Raw genomic sequence first — 19,524 nt, forward strand, 5'->3', positions numbered from 1 at the left:
ATGTAACATTATCATTATTATAAGAGAAAGTTTGGAATGATCTAAATGAGTATATTTTTTGACTTTTTATAAAAAGATATGAAAAAAATATAAAAATAACATAATAAAAAAAGATTAAAAAAATACACTTTTATAAATTATGTCAAATAATGACTAAATAAATTCATCTTTAATAGTGTTTTATCTTAAAATAAAAAATTCATAATAAAGCACTATATCATTATGTATAATTTTTTTTATTTATATAACATTTTAAGGCTTCGTTTGGGAAGCCATGATTTGGATTTTTTTGGCTATTTTAGCCACAAAAAATAAAATAGGCTATTTTAGTCATAACAAACAAAACATCACATCCAACCCATAATCATTACATTATTCTCTCACAAAAAAACTAAAAAAAGTCAAAAAGCCAAAAAGTATTTCCCAAACCAAGCTTTTAAGCCTAGGTTAAAATAGTCAAAAAAGTCAAAAAGCCAAAAAGTCAACCCACTTCCCAAACGGAGGCTAAGTGTGTTTAGTTTGTATTTTGAGAAAAATTTTTAAAAAAAAATTGGGGAAGAGAGTTTAGAATTTTTTTTTGGTTTGTTTAGTTGTATATTTTGAAAATAGTTTTGGAGTTTTAGAGTTTGTAATGATTTGATATTTTGTCATAATTGAATAGATGTGTGTAAGATAAAAATGTCTTGTTTGGTTTGTTTTTGAGAAACAAATTTTGAAGAATTTTTTTTAAAATTTTGTTTGGTAAAGTGATTTTGAAAAAAAAAAATCTCAAAATAATTTTCTCTCTCCTATACATCAATCAATTACTTTTTATCTCTCCTCTCCCAATCTCAATTATTTTTTCTCTGACACACATCTACTCAATTATAATAAAATATCAAATCAATCAAAACTCCCATACTCCAAAACTATTTTCAAAATATACAACAAAACAAACCAAAAAAATTTCTAAACTCTTTCTCCAATTTTTTTTTGAAAATTTATCTCTCAAAACCAAACCAAACATAAGTGATTGAGAATGAAAGGAGAGAGAAAAAAAGTAATTAATTGATGTGTAATAGAGAGATGTAATTTTAAATTTTTTTTTAAAAAAAGTTTATAACCATTGGGAAGAAGGTTTTTAGCTTTTTGACTAAAGGGTTGTTTGGAATGTCTTAAATAATTATACTTTTTGACTTTTTGAACTAAAAAGTTGAGGAAAAAAATATGGTTGTTTGGATTAATTTTTTAACTTTTTATGAAAAAATGCATATTAAAAAATTGTATAAATTAGTGTGTAGGGAAAAATTAGGATTGAGAGTTGTGCAACCGTACTTTTTGACTTTTGGTAAATAGTGATAACTTTTTAACTTTTTGAGTAACTTTTTGACTTTTTGGACACATGCCAAACTTGGCCTAAAATAGTTAATAAGACAAAACGTCACATCAAATTCATAATCATTTCAATTTTTCTCTCACAAACATTACATCCAACTATAAAAGAATCCAATCACCTTCCTAAATACAAAATTTTAACTTACTACAATAGTCAAATACTAAAATAAATTACTAAAATTACAACTTCCCAAACACCCATAATATGTTTTTAAAAATTTTCTTCTACAAATATATTTCAAACCATAACCCAAACATATAATCCAGACGTGGATGATTTATTTTTAGGAATTGTTTGGAATGACCTAAATAAATATATTTTTTATATTTTTATAAAAAAATATGTAAAAAATTAAAGAAATAATGTGATAAAAAAAAGATAAAAAAATAAATTATTTTAAAATTGTCAAACTTAGCCTTAATCAAATGATGTATACGTAAATCGGTGTTTAAAAAAAAATTAAAAAGAAAAAAAGGGTGGGGTTGGCTGTGGAAGAGACCCAACAGGAAGCAGGAACACCATATCCTCGTCAGATCCGTCCTCTGTATCTGTATTTTTGGGACCCATATATCCCGCCTCCATCGGTGCTCCTCCTTTTCCCTGTCACTGTCACTCTTCCAAAAATTCTCTCAATTTCTCAGACCTCTCTCTCTCTCTCTCTCCCCTCTTACCTCTCACTCTACTCTACTCTACTCTAGAGAGAGAGAGAGAGAGAGGAACAGAGCAAGGAGTTGGGTTTTTTTAGTAGGTGTGGACTCTCTCTCATCAAACAGCTTTTGCATTTTCTGAAAAAGGTAAACCCATTTTCCTTTTCCTTCACTTTCAGTCAAAATCTTACTCTTTTTGTCTCTCTTTTCCAAAACGGGTCTCTTTCCAACCCATTCTAACTTCATCGATATATGTATGTGTTTATCTTCGTTGGTAGTTTGATGAACAGTGTTTTCTAGATTCTGGACTCTAATCAGAGATATGGGTTGCTTCAATTCTTGATTTCAGAGAAGTAAAAAAGATTGGAACTTCGTGGTTGTGGAGCAAGTAAGTCTCCAGATCTGAATTCATTTAAAATCCTATTAGTTTATTGTATTTAATTTGGGGAATCGTTCTTTAGATTTCAAGATTCTTTGTGATTTGAAGTGATCATTTAGATCTATAATGACTCTAGTTTCAAGCTCCATTGATGGCCTCTATGGATTTTTATGATTTGTGTCTCTTTGTTTTTGTATGTGTTTGCATAGATCATAGAAGCATTTGAGTTGTTTTCGTAATAATGTTCAGAAACACAGTTTTCGGAAACAATTCGCCAAACTTTCGGAAAATGAAAACATAAAAGAAAAAAGTACATAATCAATTCTCAGAACCTCAAATTTTATTAGCATTTATTTCTGTTTTTAGATAGAGTTTTTTTAGTTAGTGCTTCTTTTTAATAGACATTCTGCATTTTTAATGCTCAAGTCTTTTATTTTTTATTTTTATTTGTTACTTTTATTTATTTATTTATTTATTTTTGCAATTCTTGTAGTATTTTGCCTTGTTGATGATTGTTGGTAAAAGTTTCAACTTTAGTGACAAAAGTACATTGAAAAAGGGGGGGGGGGGGGGGGGGGTGTGGTGGTGGGGAATTGTGGGCTACCCACAAATTTGCCTTACTGATTGTATGGCATGATACTTATGATGAATTTCTTTCTTACATAAAATTAATGTTGTTTTAATGTTACATGATTGAGCATTCAATTTCTGATATTAAGATTTCTTTAATTCTATTTTGGGTATTAAGTGACTGAACAAAACTTTCTCTTGCATTGCAGAGAAGCTCTCCACATGTAGAATGCATGGGATATTATGCCATAAATAACCAGTGATAGTATAAATATGGATCCTCTTGAAGAAAGTTCCAGATTTGGTTCGTCACGTGGTGTGACATTAAGGACTTTGTCATCTTCCTCGTCAGCATTCTTTTCGGCGAATCAATCTCCCTTTTTCTCTCCAAGATCTCCGACTTGTGAAATACCGACACGTGCTGACATTTCAGGCGATGGTACTAATACAGGTGTCGATCCCCTAAATACCAGTTCGGAGATTCCCGACCCAGAATCTCTAAGAAATATCAGATTTCCATCACCCGAGGTTTCATCTATCCCAGCAGCATCTACTTCCAGTGATTTTCGAAAGTTTGACCATGTTTCTTCATCACCCACCATTTCCAACAGTACTCTTTCTTGTTATGGTGTAAGCTGTGGCAATGATTATTTCAGGTGCAGAGAAAAACAGAGAAGGATCGGGAAATTCCATGAGGCCTCATATACTCCAACTTCAACTTCCTTTTCGACTACCAGACTGAGGAGCTGTGATGTTTATATAGGCTTTCATGGCCGTAAACCTTTATTACTGAGATTTACTAATTGGCTTCGTGCGGAGTTGGAAGTTCAAGGGGTCAGTTGTTTCGTAACGGACAGAGCTCGGTGTCGAAGCTCTCGTAAACATGGAATTGTTGAGAGGGCTATGGATGCTTGTACTTTTGGAGTTGTAATCTTAACTCGGAAATCTTTCAGGAATCCATATACTATCGAGGAGCTATTGTTCTTTTCAGGCAAGAAGAATTTGGTTCCAATATACTTTGATTTGGGTCCCGATGATTGCCTTGTGAGGGATATAGTTGAGAGAAGGGGGGAATTGTGGGAAAAATATGGGGGGGAACTTTGGCTTCTTTACGGAGGATTGGAGAAGGAATGGAAAAATGCAGTTAGCGCCCTCTCTCGTGTTGATGAGTGGAAATTGGAGGGGCATGATGGTAATTGGCGAGATTGCATACTTCGGGCTGTTACCCTTTTGGCATTGAGATTAGGAAGGAGAAGCGTTGTGGATAGACTAACCAAATGGAAGGACAAGGTGGAGAAAGAAGAGTTCCCTTTCCCTCAAAATGAGAATTTCATTGGTAGGAAAAAGGAATTCTCTGAGCTCGAGTTTATGCTTTTTGGTGATGTTAGTGGAGATGCCGAAAGAGAATATTTTGAACTCAAGCCCAGACACAAGCGAAAGAGTGTGATGATTGGTTGGGGAAGGAGCAATTCAATGGAGGAAAGGAGGAGAGAACGACAGATGGAGAGTGGTAGAAGGAAGGGAAAAGAACCTGTACAATGGAAAGAATCAGATAAGGAAATAGAGATGCAAAACACCGAATTTTCTCAAACGCAACACCAAACACCAAAGCTAAAGAATAGTGGAAGGCATGGAAAGAGGAGAAGAGCAATTAATGTTGTGTATGGGAAAGGGATTGCTTGTGTGTCGGGAGAGCCTGGAATTGGTAAGACTGAGTTGCTTCTCGAGTTTGCATACAGATATCACCAGAGGTATAAGATGGTTTTATGGGTAGGAGGAGAGAGCAGATATATCCGTCAGAATTATTTGAATCTTTGGCCATTCCTAGAGGTTGATGTGGGGATAGACAGTGGTTTGGAGAAAAGCGGGATCAAGAGTTTTGAAGAGCAAGAAGAGTCAGCAGTAGCCAGAGTTCGGAAGGAGCTTATGCGAAACATTCCATTTTTGGTGGTGATCGATAATTTAGAGAGCGAAAAGGACTGGTGGGACCACAAACTTGTAATGGATCTTCTTCCCCGTTTTGGTGGACAAAGCCACATTTTAATATCCACTCGTCTCCCTCGTGTAATGAATTTGGAGCCTTTAAAACTTTCTTACCTATCTGGGGTTGAGGCAATGTTTTTAATGCAAGGGAGTGTCAATGATTACCCAATTGCAGAGATTGATGCTCTTCGGGTTATTGAGGAAAAACTTGGAAGACTAACCCTAGGCATTGCCATCATAGGTGCAATTCTATCCGATCTTCCCATAAATCCAAGTAGACTCTTGGATACCATTAACCGAATGCCTTCAAGGGACTTAACCGGGAGTAGTAGGGAAAGTCATGCATTGCAGAAAAATAACTTCCTTTTGCAACTCTTCGAGGTTTGTTTCTCAATATTTGACCATGCCGATGGACCAAGGAGTTTAGCAACTAAAATGGTACAAGCAAGTGGTTGGTTTGCTCCGACAGCCATTCCAGTTTCTCTGTTAGCTCTGGCTGCTCAAAAGATGCCTGAGAAACACCGCCATACCCGGTTATGGAAAAAGTTTTTGCATTCCATAACTTGTGGGTTTTCATCATCATACAGTAGAAAATCAGAAGCCGAAGCATCGTCAATGTTGTTGAGGTTCAATATTGCTAGAAGCTGTAAGAAGGAAGGGCATATCCAGGTCAACGAACTCATCAAGCATTATGTGCGAAAGAGAGGAGTTACTGGAGTCTCACAAGCTATGGTACAGGCTGTCATTAGCCGCGGATCAATTTCCCACCACTTTGAACATATATGGGCAGCGTGCTTTCTGCTATTTGGATTCGGGAACGACCCTATAGTCGTTGAATTGAAGGCGTCAGAATTGTTATTTCTTGTAAAAGAAGTGATTTTACCGCTGGCTATCAGGACTTTCATTACATTCTCGCGGTGCAGTGCTGCTCTAGAACTCCTTCGCTTATGCACAAATGCATTGGAAGCTGCGGATCAAGCGTTTGTCATACCAGTTGAGAAGTGGTTGGATAAATCACTTTGTTGGAAACCGATCCAAACAAATGCCCAGTTGAATCCTTGCCTTTGGCAAGACCTAGCACTTTCAAGAGCCACCATGCTAGAAACAAGAGCAAAGCTAATGCTAAGAGGAGGACAGTATGACATAGGGGATGATCTGATTAGGAAGGCGATATTCATAAGAACTTCAATCTGTGGAGAGGATCATCCGGATACCGTATCTGCTCGTGAAACTCTGAGCAAGCTCACAAGACTTCTTGCCAATGTTCAAATCCATACTACATCATAGATTCTAAATTTTCCTGTAAGCAGAGTTTACATTAGAATTATACATAGTTTCAGAATAAACTGATTTACAAACTGTTTCATAAAAAAAAATTTCATACCATTTTTAATATCAGTCAGATCTGCTATCTGAATCATATTGTGCCTTGTGTAATTTAATTTGTTGATCTCACATGCTTTCCATGCACTTCATGTTTGTTATTTGCTCTTACACTCGTGTTTGCCAAATGTTTTGTTTGCTTCATAGAAAGTGCATGCTGTTTTCTTGTAGGTGTTATGCTTCATTGTTAAAGGATGTTGCCTTTGTTTTTTTATTTTATTTATTTTTTAAATTTAGAATATTGGAAATGTGCAAGTAATGTTTTGTATAGAACGGTGGGAATCTTATCTGGATCTGTTGGACATTGAGAACTGGTGAGATGTTGAGAATGGAACGATGAGAAAAACATAGAATGCATATGATTCACATTTACATTAGATATTCTCCATTTCTGCAACGAATGAAACTAACTAGGAAGTAGAAGTTTGGATCCTAGACCTAACTTCTTTTATTCTTGGTACTTTGAACCTTGAGCAGTTAGAATTGAAGGTTTTTATTTTTGATTTATTTATTTATATATATATATGAGTTTGAGATTTGGTGTAAATGATAATTGCTGCTTTTTTTTTTTCCGGGTATCATTCTGCTTTTTTTCACGAACTTGAAAGAGACTTTGCAGCTGTCCATGAATTGGTGTTTATTGACAAAAATGGTAAGTGCCATTTTATTGGGGATGAATGTTCACTATATCACTTGAAGTGTTGGTTGTTTGTGTAAGAAAAAAGTTGTGCTTGCATGGGATGGTTTGAAGACCTCCCCTGCCCCCCCTATTCCCGGTTTTCATCTATGCCAGTGTGGCTCATTGTGATATTTCTTCTTCTTCTACTTCTTCGTTCTTTTGCTTCTTCATTCTTTCTTCTTCTTTTTACAGAAAAAGCCTTGTGTCAACAACACTTTACAGCACTCTTGTTGTTTTGGAGCCAGTGTAGTATATATACATATGCAGAGTGGACCATCTTCAATGGCTTATGTATATCTTGTCTGCAGTACACTTTATACATGGTGAAAGAAATTTCATTGCTTTCAAGCATTTGTGGTTTTCAATTAGTCCTCCTATATCATCAACTGTTAGTTCTAATGGCTTACTGTCTTTCCATTTCAGTCACTTATAATTGCTTGTTATTGGCTCATTTTTTAGCACAGCCCTTAGATTTCTCCTGTTACTATCTCTCTACCACGAATTAGTCTCTCCAGCTTTGATCGTGCGGTGTAAAAACTATTACTCTCTACTCATAATAGTTTATAGTTTTGAGTATGTGGTAGAGAAATGATTTGAGATAAGAGAAAAGCCATAGCAATCTTTCTTAACATTTTGAAAACAGAAACGCTATGTGCTTAAAAGGTATCCAAATTTTGAATATATAAGACCCGTTTGATAATGTTTACGTTTACAATTTTTTGTTTATGTTTTCAAAAAAGTTTTGAAAATTGTAAACAAAACTCGTTTGGTGTCTATTTTCATTTTCAAAAATTTATATAATCTTCCAAAGTTTATTAAATTCTGGTAACCAAAATAAACCTTTGTTCACTTATTTTGCAAACAATTTTTCACTACTTCATCCCGGACAACCTCCTCTAACCACCACTCATCATTAATTACCTTTGGCAATCAACTCTGACTACCACCTTTAGCCACTCTTTTCGTGTTGAATTGAATCGCGTATATCAAACATGTTTTTATTTTTATTAAAAAAATAAAAATAATAATAAACTTACTAAATGGCACATTAATGGTGGCATTGGTCTGTATTTTGATCTTTTGCACCTTCATCTTCCATCTTTTGGTTGTGATTCCTATCATTATCACATCTCTTGATGAGCCCACTTTCATAATAAGAGCCCACATGGCCCAACTGATTATGGAAGATTCTATTTACACCCAAAAATTGTTTAAGTGTGCCAATTTTTCAGTACACCGTATTAAATTATTTAAGGTTACAATTTATTCTTAGTACATCTTTTTTTTTTGCCCAAATTACCCTTTCGAGGTACACCCAAATAAAAAAAATCCTCATTACTTTTCAAAAATCATTCAGCGAAGGAGGATGATGAGGAAATTTGGCACTGGTGAAGGAGGACAGCGAAGGAAAAGGAGAACGGCGAAGGAGAACGATGAATATTCAATCTGTTTTTTGTCATTATTGTTCAAACTTTAAAAACCGAACAAAATGAATTTTGTTTGAACTTCTAGAACCGAACAATAATAACAAAAAACAGGCTGAATATTCAATTTTATGTATTAAAAAAAAAACACATAATTCAATAATTGTACTTTGATATTTATGTGAAACCTCCACTTTAATGGGTTGTTTCAAAAAAGTGTTTTTATTATTATTTTCATTTATTCATTGATTTTGTTCAAACTTTCTTCTATTTGCAAATAACAATATAATAAAAAAACAATGATGTTGATGAAGAGATGGTGAGTTTGCAAATAACAATATAATAAAAAAACAATGATGTTGATAATAATGGTGAGTTTTTGTGAGATGAATTAGAGTTTTGAAGTGAAAGAAGAAAAGAGAGAATAATTGAAACTTTGAAAAAAAGATGAAGAGATTTAAATAGAAAGAATACGTATAATTGATTAGGGTGTAATATGATAAAAATAATAATATTTTATTTTAATGTTTAATATATGTTGTCTTTATTAATAAATTTATATTAGGATATAATATGAATTAAGATTTTAAAATTTGAATTGAATTTAGATTCAAATAGAATGGCCCAACTGATTATTCAAGACTAGATTTGGTAGGATGCGCCAGACCCATTCTGTTGTGCAACACATGGGCGACGCTTAAAGGCCCAATAGCAACCTACTGTGGTGGGCCCTCCCCTTGACACAAAAATTAATGGGGGATTTGGTCATAGCCCCTCACTATCTAATTTCTCTTTCAAAATGACAAGAATTATATAAGTACTTTCAAAACTCCCTGATATTTTAAAACTTGTTTCTTTTACTATATTACCCTCATATCTATCAGCTCTCCTATTAAGACATTTTCATTATGTATTTCAGAGTAAAATTTTACTCTGTATGAAAGTAAAATTTTACTCTGTATGCAAGTAAAATTTTACTCTATATGAAAGTAAAATTTTACTCTGAATGAAAGTAAAATTTTACTCTGTATGAAAGTAAAATTTTACACTTTGAAACTAAAAGTAAAATTTTACTCTGTATAAAAGTAAAATTTTACTCTGAAAAATAAGTAAACTGTAAGACTCTGAAACTAAAAGTAAAATTTTACTCTACATCATTCTCTCTACATTTTCACTATGTATTTCAGAGTAAATTTTTACTCTGTATGAAAGTAAAATTTTACTCTGAATGAGAGTAAAATTTTACACTCTGAAACTAAAAGTAAAATTTTACTCTGTATAAAAGTAAAATTTTATTCTGAAAAATAAGTTAACTGTAAGACTTTGAAGCTAAAAGTAAAATTTTACTCTGTATAAAAGTAAAATTTTACTCTGATTCTGTCAAATGAAAAAAACAGAGCAATAGAACCAGAGTAAAATTTTACTCTGGTTCTATCTAGGGGTGGGCAACGGTTTATTCGAACCGCTCAAACCGCCCAATCCACCCAACCCGCATATAAATGGGCGGTTTCGCAAACATAATGCGGGCGGATGCGGTTTGAAATATGACAAATTTGCGGGTTGCGGGCGGGTCTTGGTTTAAACCCGCAACCCGCAAAAACCGCCCGCACTTTAATTATTATTATTATTTTATTTTTTTATATACCAACTTTGTAACTTTTACAGGAGCACCATTATATTCTCTATGACACTAGGATCCTTATTTTTAAGTATTTTTCAACTTTCTTAATGCCGTAGAATTATCAAGTCATAAACTTGGTTTCTTATATGATTTTCATTGGTGATTCATCCACTTTTTCCTAATAAAATTTTCCTTCTAATGGTCGATGGAACTTATAGTTTGATTATTGATTACTGAACTGATAATTCTAATTGAGTACAACCTTTAATGCATTGATATACATTTTTTTCATGGCAAAAATGCTAGTGTAGGGTCTCTTTGTTTTGGGTACTTTCATTTAATGCATTGATATTCAATTTTTATTTGTAAACTCATCAAAAAATTGTTATCACAAATATATAAAATGAATCTGATGCCTAAATTCGCTGGAAAAAAAAACTCGAAAATTAATTTTTAAAGAAAAAAGTGTAAACCGCAAACCGCCCGCACATTTGCAAACCCTATCCGCACAAACCGCAAACCGCACTGCGGGCGGTTGCGGGTTGACTTTTTCCCAAACCGCATGGATGCGGGCTGGTCAAAACCGAACCGCAAACCGCACAAAATCGATCCGCGAACACCCCTAGTTCTATCAAATGAAATTTGATGTTTACTCTGAAAAATCGATGGAACTTTGAGCTATGAGCTTTGAATCAGGCCTATAATCCTTGAATCAATCGATGTTTACTTTGAAAAATATTGAATCATGCCTATAATCCTTGAATCAGGCCTATAATCTGAAAATTTTAGAGAAATATCAATTTTTCATACCCCAGTTCTTCAGATTTTACAGATTTTTCAGATTTTTGAAACTTTGAGCTTTCAAACATCTTGAGATTTTTCATACACAGATTTTTCAGATTTTACTTTACATCTTTGAGCTTTTGAGTTCGAATCAAATGATCGCCGAGACCGATCTATGCAATCATTCAAATCTACGATCTTAAAGACTCAAAACACACATATATATAGATTAGAGATCGGAATATGTAGATATATATATATATATTCGAATTCAAATCTCAAAACACACAAACAATTCAAATCTCAAAACACACAAACACACACATATATATAGAGATATATTCACAGTTTTGGTTGAAATCACGAGAGCTCCGAACGAATTCAATCCAAACCCTAGGAATGGAAGAGAGAAGGAAAAGAGAGAATTATACTTTCAAGGTCTATTTAAGTTCAATTTCGGAAATATATATATATATATATAAAGCTCTTGATCTGGTTGGTGCTTTGTATATTTGGCTTGTTTGTTTCTCGAGAAATTATCAAAAGCAAAAAGAAAGTTTAGCATAGAGTGGCCTGCGTATTTGGACGAGTATGAAAAGCTCCTGACAACGATGAACATGAAAATCATATTCTTATTCCACCGCCTTTCCGATAATGAAGACTGCAAAACAGTGGGTTAACTCGAACCAATCAAGTATAAGAGGGTGGGAAAGAGAGTAGGAAGAATTAGTTAAGGGTATAATAGTCATATAAAATATTTAAATAATAAATTTTGTCATTTAGGAAAGACTTTATAATTATGAGGGGGTTTAGAAAGTATAATTTTTTTCTTAGTCCTTTTAACAATAAAAAGAAGGTAAATTTCTCAAAATTAATTTGATATCATATGGGCCTTTGGCCCACGTATTACATATTAAACTGATTAGAAATAGCCCAAAGTCCTAGAAAGATATGAACTGGCCCATTTCCTCATATCTTGTTTTTAGAATCCAAAAAAATAAAAATAAAAATTTAGATGACTCCACTTCTTGATTGGTTGGCTTTGTGGAACAGAACTCCATTTGGTTTGGAACTTTTAAAAAATAGTTTTAAATTTTTTTAATTTGCATGTTTTTGTTTTTAGTAACTTGTTTTTAAAGATTTATTTAATCTGAGTACACTTAAAAAAATATATAATTTGTGTAAAAAAAATTTAAAAAATTAAAAAAATTATTTATTTTGTTGTATTTAATAATTTAAAAATATATATTCTACAAATTTTGTATTTTTAAAATATATTTAGATTAAATGAATCTAAAAAGTAAAATTTTAAAATTAAAATGTGTAAAAAATTTACTAAAAATAAAAAATATATAGATTGAAAACTCAAAAAAATATTTTTAAAAACACCAAACGAAACACATTGTTGTCCTTTTTGTTTTTCTTTTTTTTTCTTGGTCTTAGCAGGGCATACTATCAACAAAGTTATAATTTATGACTTCCACACAAAATCACATGAAAGTTTTTTTAATTTGAATCAAACTGATTTAGTCCCAACAATTTTTTTGTAACTAGGGATGAAATAAATCAAATACAAATTTGAAGTAGATTTTTCAAGCAATTGAGACTCATACAGGGCTAGGTTTATTATTATCAAGAGATGGATTATCATGTACAGATACAGACAATTGAAGGGTAATGCCATGCCCCTAAGGATCAGCTTCGCCAGCGACCGCATCGTCACTGGATGCATATTCATCCTCTGTCAGCTCCTCATCGCTAGATTTCTCCTCCGGTGCAGCCCCTGCATCTTCTGGTTTTGCGTATTTCTCACAATACTCTAAAAACAAAAAAGGAGTAGTGAGCAAAAAATAATAGACAAGTAGTACATTATCTCACAATTCAAATACTAGCCGGGAATGGGCAAGCTCTCTCAGATTCTCTCCCTCACGTGTAATCTTGTCTAGTGGAGATACAAATATCCATACATACGAAGAATAAAGAATGCAAATGGAGACTAAATGCGAAAAACTCCCCTAACCTAGTCATGCAAAAACATGAATTGAAAAAGTACGGCTTCCCAACTAGTCAAGCCATTCAACGGTATCAAGCATGAATGATCTGAAGTCCAAGTGAAATAGGGCCTTCAAATATGAAATCATTGAACTTCTCATTCCCAAGGACAAAAGAACTTAATTTACCAGAAAATTTTATTTTTTAAGAACCTACCCCATGAGCTAAAATTTGGGGGGAAATTGTATCTGTTGTAGGCTTTATCTCCTCTTCTTTTACTACTTATTTAAGTATTGTTCTTAATATCAGACAAAATAATACTTGCCATAAAAATATGAAGTCAACATAAGCAAAAATACTGAATTAAAATAAATAAATAAAATACAAGCTCAATTAATTCGAACTCTGCTTGACTACTCATATCTAAAATTTTCTGATTTCTAGTTTTTCTTTTTTTGATGGATCTGATTTCTAGTGTAATAGATGAACAACAAATAGCTGTTCTATGAAACGTGACAACAAAGAAACATTATCTCTTAACTACCAATACAGAGAACTTTGGAGTCAGATAAAGGCGTAATGATTCCACTTTTCAACAGATGTTTTTAGTTTAATCATACCAACCATTGGTACAATAATTGGTCTTCATTGCAAATAACCAAACCAACTTGGTTGACTTTCTCTCATCTTGTGCCATAGGTACTATCTCTACTGAATGAAAATGCACTCCTACATCCTACTTTCTTGTCAGCCACTTATCTATCTCAAAATTCTACTACCAGATATCCTCATTTTGTACCGTTAGCTGAGTTGGGTCACATTTTTGTAAAATCATTAGGGTTATTGGTATTCAACAAACACATGACAACTCAAAAGAACTTCATTTGGTTTTCGGTCTCAGCCACAAAAACTCACAATTGCCACAAAAGCTCGCAATTCCTGAATTTTAGTTTGGTTTCTGAACCCCATCTTCTATCTTTGTCCTTGTGAACCTAAAATTTTGAATTTTAAAGCGCCACTCCAAATTCCAAGTTATTTTCAAAGGGAAATTTGGCTATAAACTCCCTTTACCTTCTTTTCATTGTTAAAAGTACTAAGAAAAAAATTATACTTTCTAAATCCCCCTCATAATTATAAAGTCTTGCATAAAGGACAAAATTTATTATTTAAATATTTTATTAGACTATTATACCCTCAATTAAATTTTTCCACCTTTTCCACCCACTCTCTCCCCACATTCTTTGTCTCTCTCCTTACTCTTTCCCTTCTGACTTTGTTCTCCGCCGACGTGCTCCTCCTTCCAAATCTGAAGCTCTGTTTCTCGACAATTTTGGTAACTTCTTCTTCTCCGGCGATGATAGCAACGTCATCATCATCACTCTCCTAGCCAAGTCCGATCAGTTATCAGGCGAAACTCCGGCGATCAACAATGCCGAAACCGATCTCTACGATGAACTCATCAAGAACATCGGGAATGAAATCAACTACGGGCCGGAAAATTGTCCTCCAGTGCCGGAATCAAAGGAGATCGTCTACGAGGAAAAACAGATCGTCTCCAAATTGAGGCATGTTTGGTGGAGTTGTTTGGTTATACATATTTTTTTAAACACAGGTTTGAGTTTTGAATATATATATATATATATATTTGTGTGTATAAGTGTTGTTGAACACATGTATTCTTTTCATTGAGATTTGTGATTGTTGATCGAGTTTTAAAAGTTTTTCTTCTCAATTAGATATGTTGATTTATTGATTAATTTGTTTTGTTTTTGTTTGTTTGTTTTTTTTTTTTTTTTTTGATTTTTTTTTTGTTGTTTTTGATCTAATTTCTTTGACAAAATCAGAGTAAAATTTTACTCTGGTTCTATTGCTCTGTTTTTTGTTTCAGATAATGAGAGTAAAATTTTACTCTAGTGTTAGAATGACGGCAAAATTTTACTGTCAAGAGGTGGTCATTGCCAAACACTTCAGCCGCCACAAACACTGCCTTCGCTTTTTTACTTTTGTGCAGAGTAATATTTTACTTTTAGCTTCAGAATCTCACAGTTTACTCGTTTTTCAGAGTAAAATTTTACTTTTATACAGAGTAAAATTTTACTTTTGTGTAGAGTCTAACATTTTACTAATTTTTCAGAGTAAAATTTTACTTTTATACAGAGTAAAATTTTACTTTTGTGTAGAGTCTAACATTTTACTAGTTTTTCAGAGTAAAATTTTACTTTCATACAAAGTAAAATTTTATTCTGAAATACACAGTAAAGATGGCTTAATAGGAGAGCTGATAGATATGAGGGTAATATAGTAAAAGAAACAAGTTTTAAAATATTAGGAAGTTTTGAAAGTACTTATATAATTCTTATTCTTTTGAAAGACAAATTAGATAGTGAGGGGGCTATCACCAAATCTCCCATTTTCAAATGTATTTGATGTCTTGCAAGTTTTTTCAAAGCTAATACCATTAAGCAAAGGTTCAATGCTGATGATGCCTGATGTAATCCCATGTCATCTCTCTATGTTCTCATGCTCGATCAAGTTCTCATGCTCGATCAAGTACATGCTTACAAACATAAATCTTATTCATACTGTATTCTTTCCTGAGTTTCAGCACAATAGCTCTCTTGGAAACCCAACATGCACAATTCCCAAGTCATTAGAATACCATAGGAAGTCTTTCTTCTCTCTCTAAAAAATTCTTAGTACTCACCTAAGTAGATTATATACCTTTATTATCAAAACCAAATTGTTTCTTGATATTCTTTGCTCTGGGACTCTCTCCTATAATATGATAGTATGACTCATTAGTTGAACACTATGGTGATTATAGTAGTTTTAAACATCATCAACATTTTATGTAAAGAAGACTAGGCCCTCTTCCTCCAACAACCACACATTTTCTTGATTCTAATAGTTTTGCTGGAAAATTAGCTGACTTTCATGCATGGTTTCTATTAAATAACTCATGTAAATTACCTCTTGCCCTGCCTCTAAGCACCCATCAAAGTGAACCCAAATGCCCAATAAGGGTAGAAATTATATACTAATTTATTGTACTTTTTAAATGAACGAAGGCTCTCAATTTTGATAATGTGCATTACTGACCTTTACAGAGTGACATCACTCTCACATGCAAACCCAGCACATAGATGATTCAATTCCTCAATATAGCTAACAACTTTGGTTCACATATCCATTTAATAGAGCACCAAATCAAATGGACCAAAAGTTCTCTACTCAAAAGGATTATAATACAGAAGGCATATTAGTTTAAAGCCACGAAAGATATAAAAGTCCTAGATGCAAAATGAACGAATGTTGGCAGATTTGGAGCTGGAACCTGAAGGGTAAAGGACTAAAACCCAACTTGCATGTCATTTGAACTAAATTAAGCAATATAGAGACCAAATTTTTTTAAAAAAAACTTTGTTTAGAAGCCATATTCAGTCATTCAAACCAGATGTTTTTTTTTTCCTACTTAATTCAAAATTACATAAACTACAAAAGCTTACACAAACGACATTAGAACAACCAGAGCAACCAAAGCTTGTAAAGCATACAGTTGGAAGAGGCCACATTAGCACAACCAACGCGCATTCAATGATTCTACAGCACACAAATAATAAAACAAAATATATATCGTTATCCTCATGGGCTCATTAACTTCAATAATCAAAGGGTGCATTTATCTCCAAACTCCTCTAAAGTTACTGCAATAAGCATGCACCATATATGTATACATATATATAAAACTCTGAAGGCAGAATAAAACTGCTGGAAGTTTGTGATGGTACATTGTGTTCGCCATTAATGGCAAGCATGTATCAAGGAGGATAAAAGTCAAGGAAGACACTACCTTTCACTCTTTGATCATAAGCAGTTCGGTCCCGCATCATCAGAGCAGCAGCCTCTCCATTAAGTGGATCTGATGGGTTGGGATACAGAAGAAGCTGAGGTAGAAACACTTCAAAAACATTCACCAGATCTAGAGGGAAAGAAAAATAAAGTTTCAACATAAGAAAATAATTAACTGTCGAATGAAACCATCAGCACACCCACAGAATAAGAAAGAATATGCAGATGAAGCTGGCATACAATCACATTTATTTATTTTGCAGCTCTATCAAAACCACATTCATATATTGTAAAATGGTGGGAAGCAATCTTACCGAACATGGGACTCCATGTCTGGTTAATTACATCTAAACAAACTGCGCCTGACCTGAATCTCCAAAAAACCACAGAGAATGTGACACAACCAATATTTCAAAATCACAAGTTATGAATCATAAGCAACACCACTATGAGATGTTAAGCAAACAAGATGGAATACTGAGTTTTTGAAGTGCATTAACTCACATCTCATCAATATTAGGGTGGTAAATCTTGTTGACAAAACCAATAGAAGGAGATTTATAAGGATAAGCATGAGGAAGCTCCACCTTGACCCTCCACACACCTCCTTGATAAGGACCTGCAATAAACCAGAAAACGGAAGAAACCAAAAAGAATGAAAAAGCCCTTTCTGCTTAAAATTGAAAGCATCTCCAACAAGAGAGGCATTTAGGGCATTTTTAGGCATTTTGCCGAGCTCCATTACATAATGGAACTCCAACAGGATAGGCAACACGGTAAGCATTTTGCCTCATCCTCCCTTGGCTACCTACATTTGGAGAGCATCAGAAGCTAGGCAAACCAATTTCAAGGGTAGAGTGTTGTTGTAGTATGTACTAGCCAAAGTATTAACGTGTGCCCTTAGGGCACATGTTAAGATGACTTAAAAAGATTGTCGATTCTTTATTACATGCACTTTCATGCAGAATTTACAATCTTTTAAGCTTCTTAACCTGTAATCTTTTTTAGCTTCTTAAAATGTACTTTCTTATGTAATTTTGTTAAGCAGAATGCGTATCAGTTTTGGAGAAGCAATCTATCAAAATACTTTGTCCTCATAGAGGAAAATCAGCGAACAACAATCTTGCAGCTCTTTTAACAACAAACAACACAGTCAAAAAAGATTTACAAGTGATTCTACAAGAAAATAAAATAAAATAAAAGAAAGCTAAACACAAATTTACCCCTAAATCATCAGAATGACAAATAAGTGTAGAGGTTTTGGCATCAATCTATGATTAAAACAAAGGGCTACAAAGGTCTAACTCAATGCCATAGTGAAGTCTCACAACTCAGATTATCTTTTAGCTAAATTAGGGGCAAATCTACAACTTGGGAGCCAATATAAAGATAACTCAGCTGAACAATACAATGAGTGTAAAATATCATAAACCCACAAAGGGAACACCATATGTACTTCAAATACAGATAGATACACATAGATCAATAAAAAAAATATAAAATTAGAAGAAAAAAAAAATCAGAGATGAGTATAGATGATTTACTGTCTTTGGGTCCATGAAAATCCACATAAAACTCTTGCATACCATCATTGATCGTCTCCACCTTATAGTCACTCATCATCCTATTTCACAACAATCAAAACCCAACAATTAAAAAACAAAAAATCAAAAAAATAATAATTTAAATAGAAGAAAAAAAAATGGAGATTTACAGTTTCATCAAATCCATCTCTCTGCGTTTGCTTGGGGAAGACATGGTGGCTAATTTTTCTTTTGATTTCTTTGGGTTTGGAAGTGAAACAGAGTATATATATATATATATATATATTTATATGTAATTGTGGGTCTGTGTGTATATATATATATATGTACGTATGTGAGGAGAGAGAAATGAGTAGAAGAGAGGCGGTTCAGACATCAATGAGTGAAATGTGGACTGTGATGTGAGCCGATTATGCAGTAATCATATTGATACGGTGTCGTTTGGTCAGTGTTGCCATAGGCATTTGATAAGTAATTATTTTAGCTAAAAAGTAAAAAAATGAAAAATAAAATAAAATAAAATAAACTCATACAAAAGTTAAGCCTTTGACATATGATTTTTTTGGATTTTTTTTTATTAAAATAGTTATAAAAAGGTAAAATCAATTAAAATCAATGAGATAAAATGTTATATCTAAAGTATTAATCATTCACAAAAGTTAAAAAAATAAAAAAATCAATCCCAAATAAGACTTTTTAGTTCTAAAAAATAACTAAAAAATTAAAAAACTAATCTACATACCAAACAAAACTTAAAAATTCATTCTTATTCACTCTATAAAATTAGAGATTCATACTCAGTTACATTATTTTTTAATATATTAAAAAAAATTAACTCATACAAAAAAGTTAAATATTCATTCATATTCACTCTATAAAGTTAGAGATTCATACTCATTTACACTATTTTTTAATATGTTTTTCTGTTAAAAATAAAAAAGTTTTTTTTTCCAATTATATTGAGTTTTATTTATTTATTTATTTATTATCACAAATCTTAATCTAAAAACTACTTAAAAAAATCATTTATCAAACGGATCTTAGTTTCCAGCAACAACGACGTCATGACTATTATAGAGAAAAGGATGGCCAAGCTCCTGCTATGGTTGTAAAACAATTATATAATTAGCATAATGGGAGTGGTTAATTGAATTCGAACCCAACTGATGCGTTCGGCATTAATTATTAAAAGTGACAATCAAATTGGGAGAATTTATTAAGTCATATCTGTCCTAGATTTGCATTATTAAGGTCTCGCTTGACAACTCAATTTTTTATTTTAAAAGTTAAAAATT

The 19,524-nt window shown here is 32.9% G+C and overlaps 2 protein-coding genes across 2 annotated transcripts; one reads left to right on the forward strand and one right to left on the reverse strand.

Moving 5' to 3' along the window:
* Positions 1-1,853: 1,853 nt before the first annotated feature.
* LOC114297736 (uncharacterized) lies at positions 1,854-6,374 on the forward strand. The gene is made up of 3 exons (XM_028242204.2): positions 1,854-2,169; positions 2,301-2,410; positions 3,181-6,374. The coding sequence occupies exon 3, from the start codon at positions 3,245-3,247 to the stop codon at positions 6,239-6,241; it is 2,997 nt and encodes a 998-aa protein (XP_028098005.2). The 5' UTR covers positions 1,854-2,169; positions 2,301-2,410; positions 3,181-3,244; the 3' UTR covers positions 6,242-6,374.
* Positions 6,375-12,334: 5,960 nt separating this feature from the next.
* Positions 12,335-18,627, reverse strand: UBC4 (ubiquitin conjugating enzyme 4). The gene is made up of 6 exons (XM_028242224.2): positions 18,400-18,627; positions 18,230-18,309; positions 17,190-17,304; positions 17,000-17,052; positions 16,687-16,815; positions 12,335-12,663 (listed from the first exon to the last, which is right to left on the reverse strand). Exons 1-6 carry the CDS (start codon positions 18,441-18,443, stop codon positions 12,533-12,535), a joined length of 552 nt encoding a protein of 183 aa, XP_028098025.1. The 5' UTR covers positions 18,444-18,627; the 3' UTR covers positions 12,335-12,532.
* Positions 18,628-19,524: the final 897 nt, after the last annotated feature.

Source organism: Camellia sinensis, chromosome 11, assembly GCF_055761805.1.
Source record: "Camellia sinensis isolate YWXY chromosome 11, ASM5576180v1, whole genome shotgun sequence".
Lineage (NCBI taxonomy): Eukaryota > Viridiplantae > Streptophyta > Magnoliopsida > Ericales > Theaceae > Camellia > Camellia sinensis.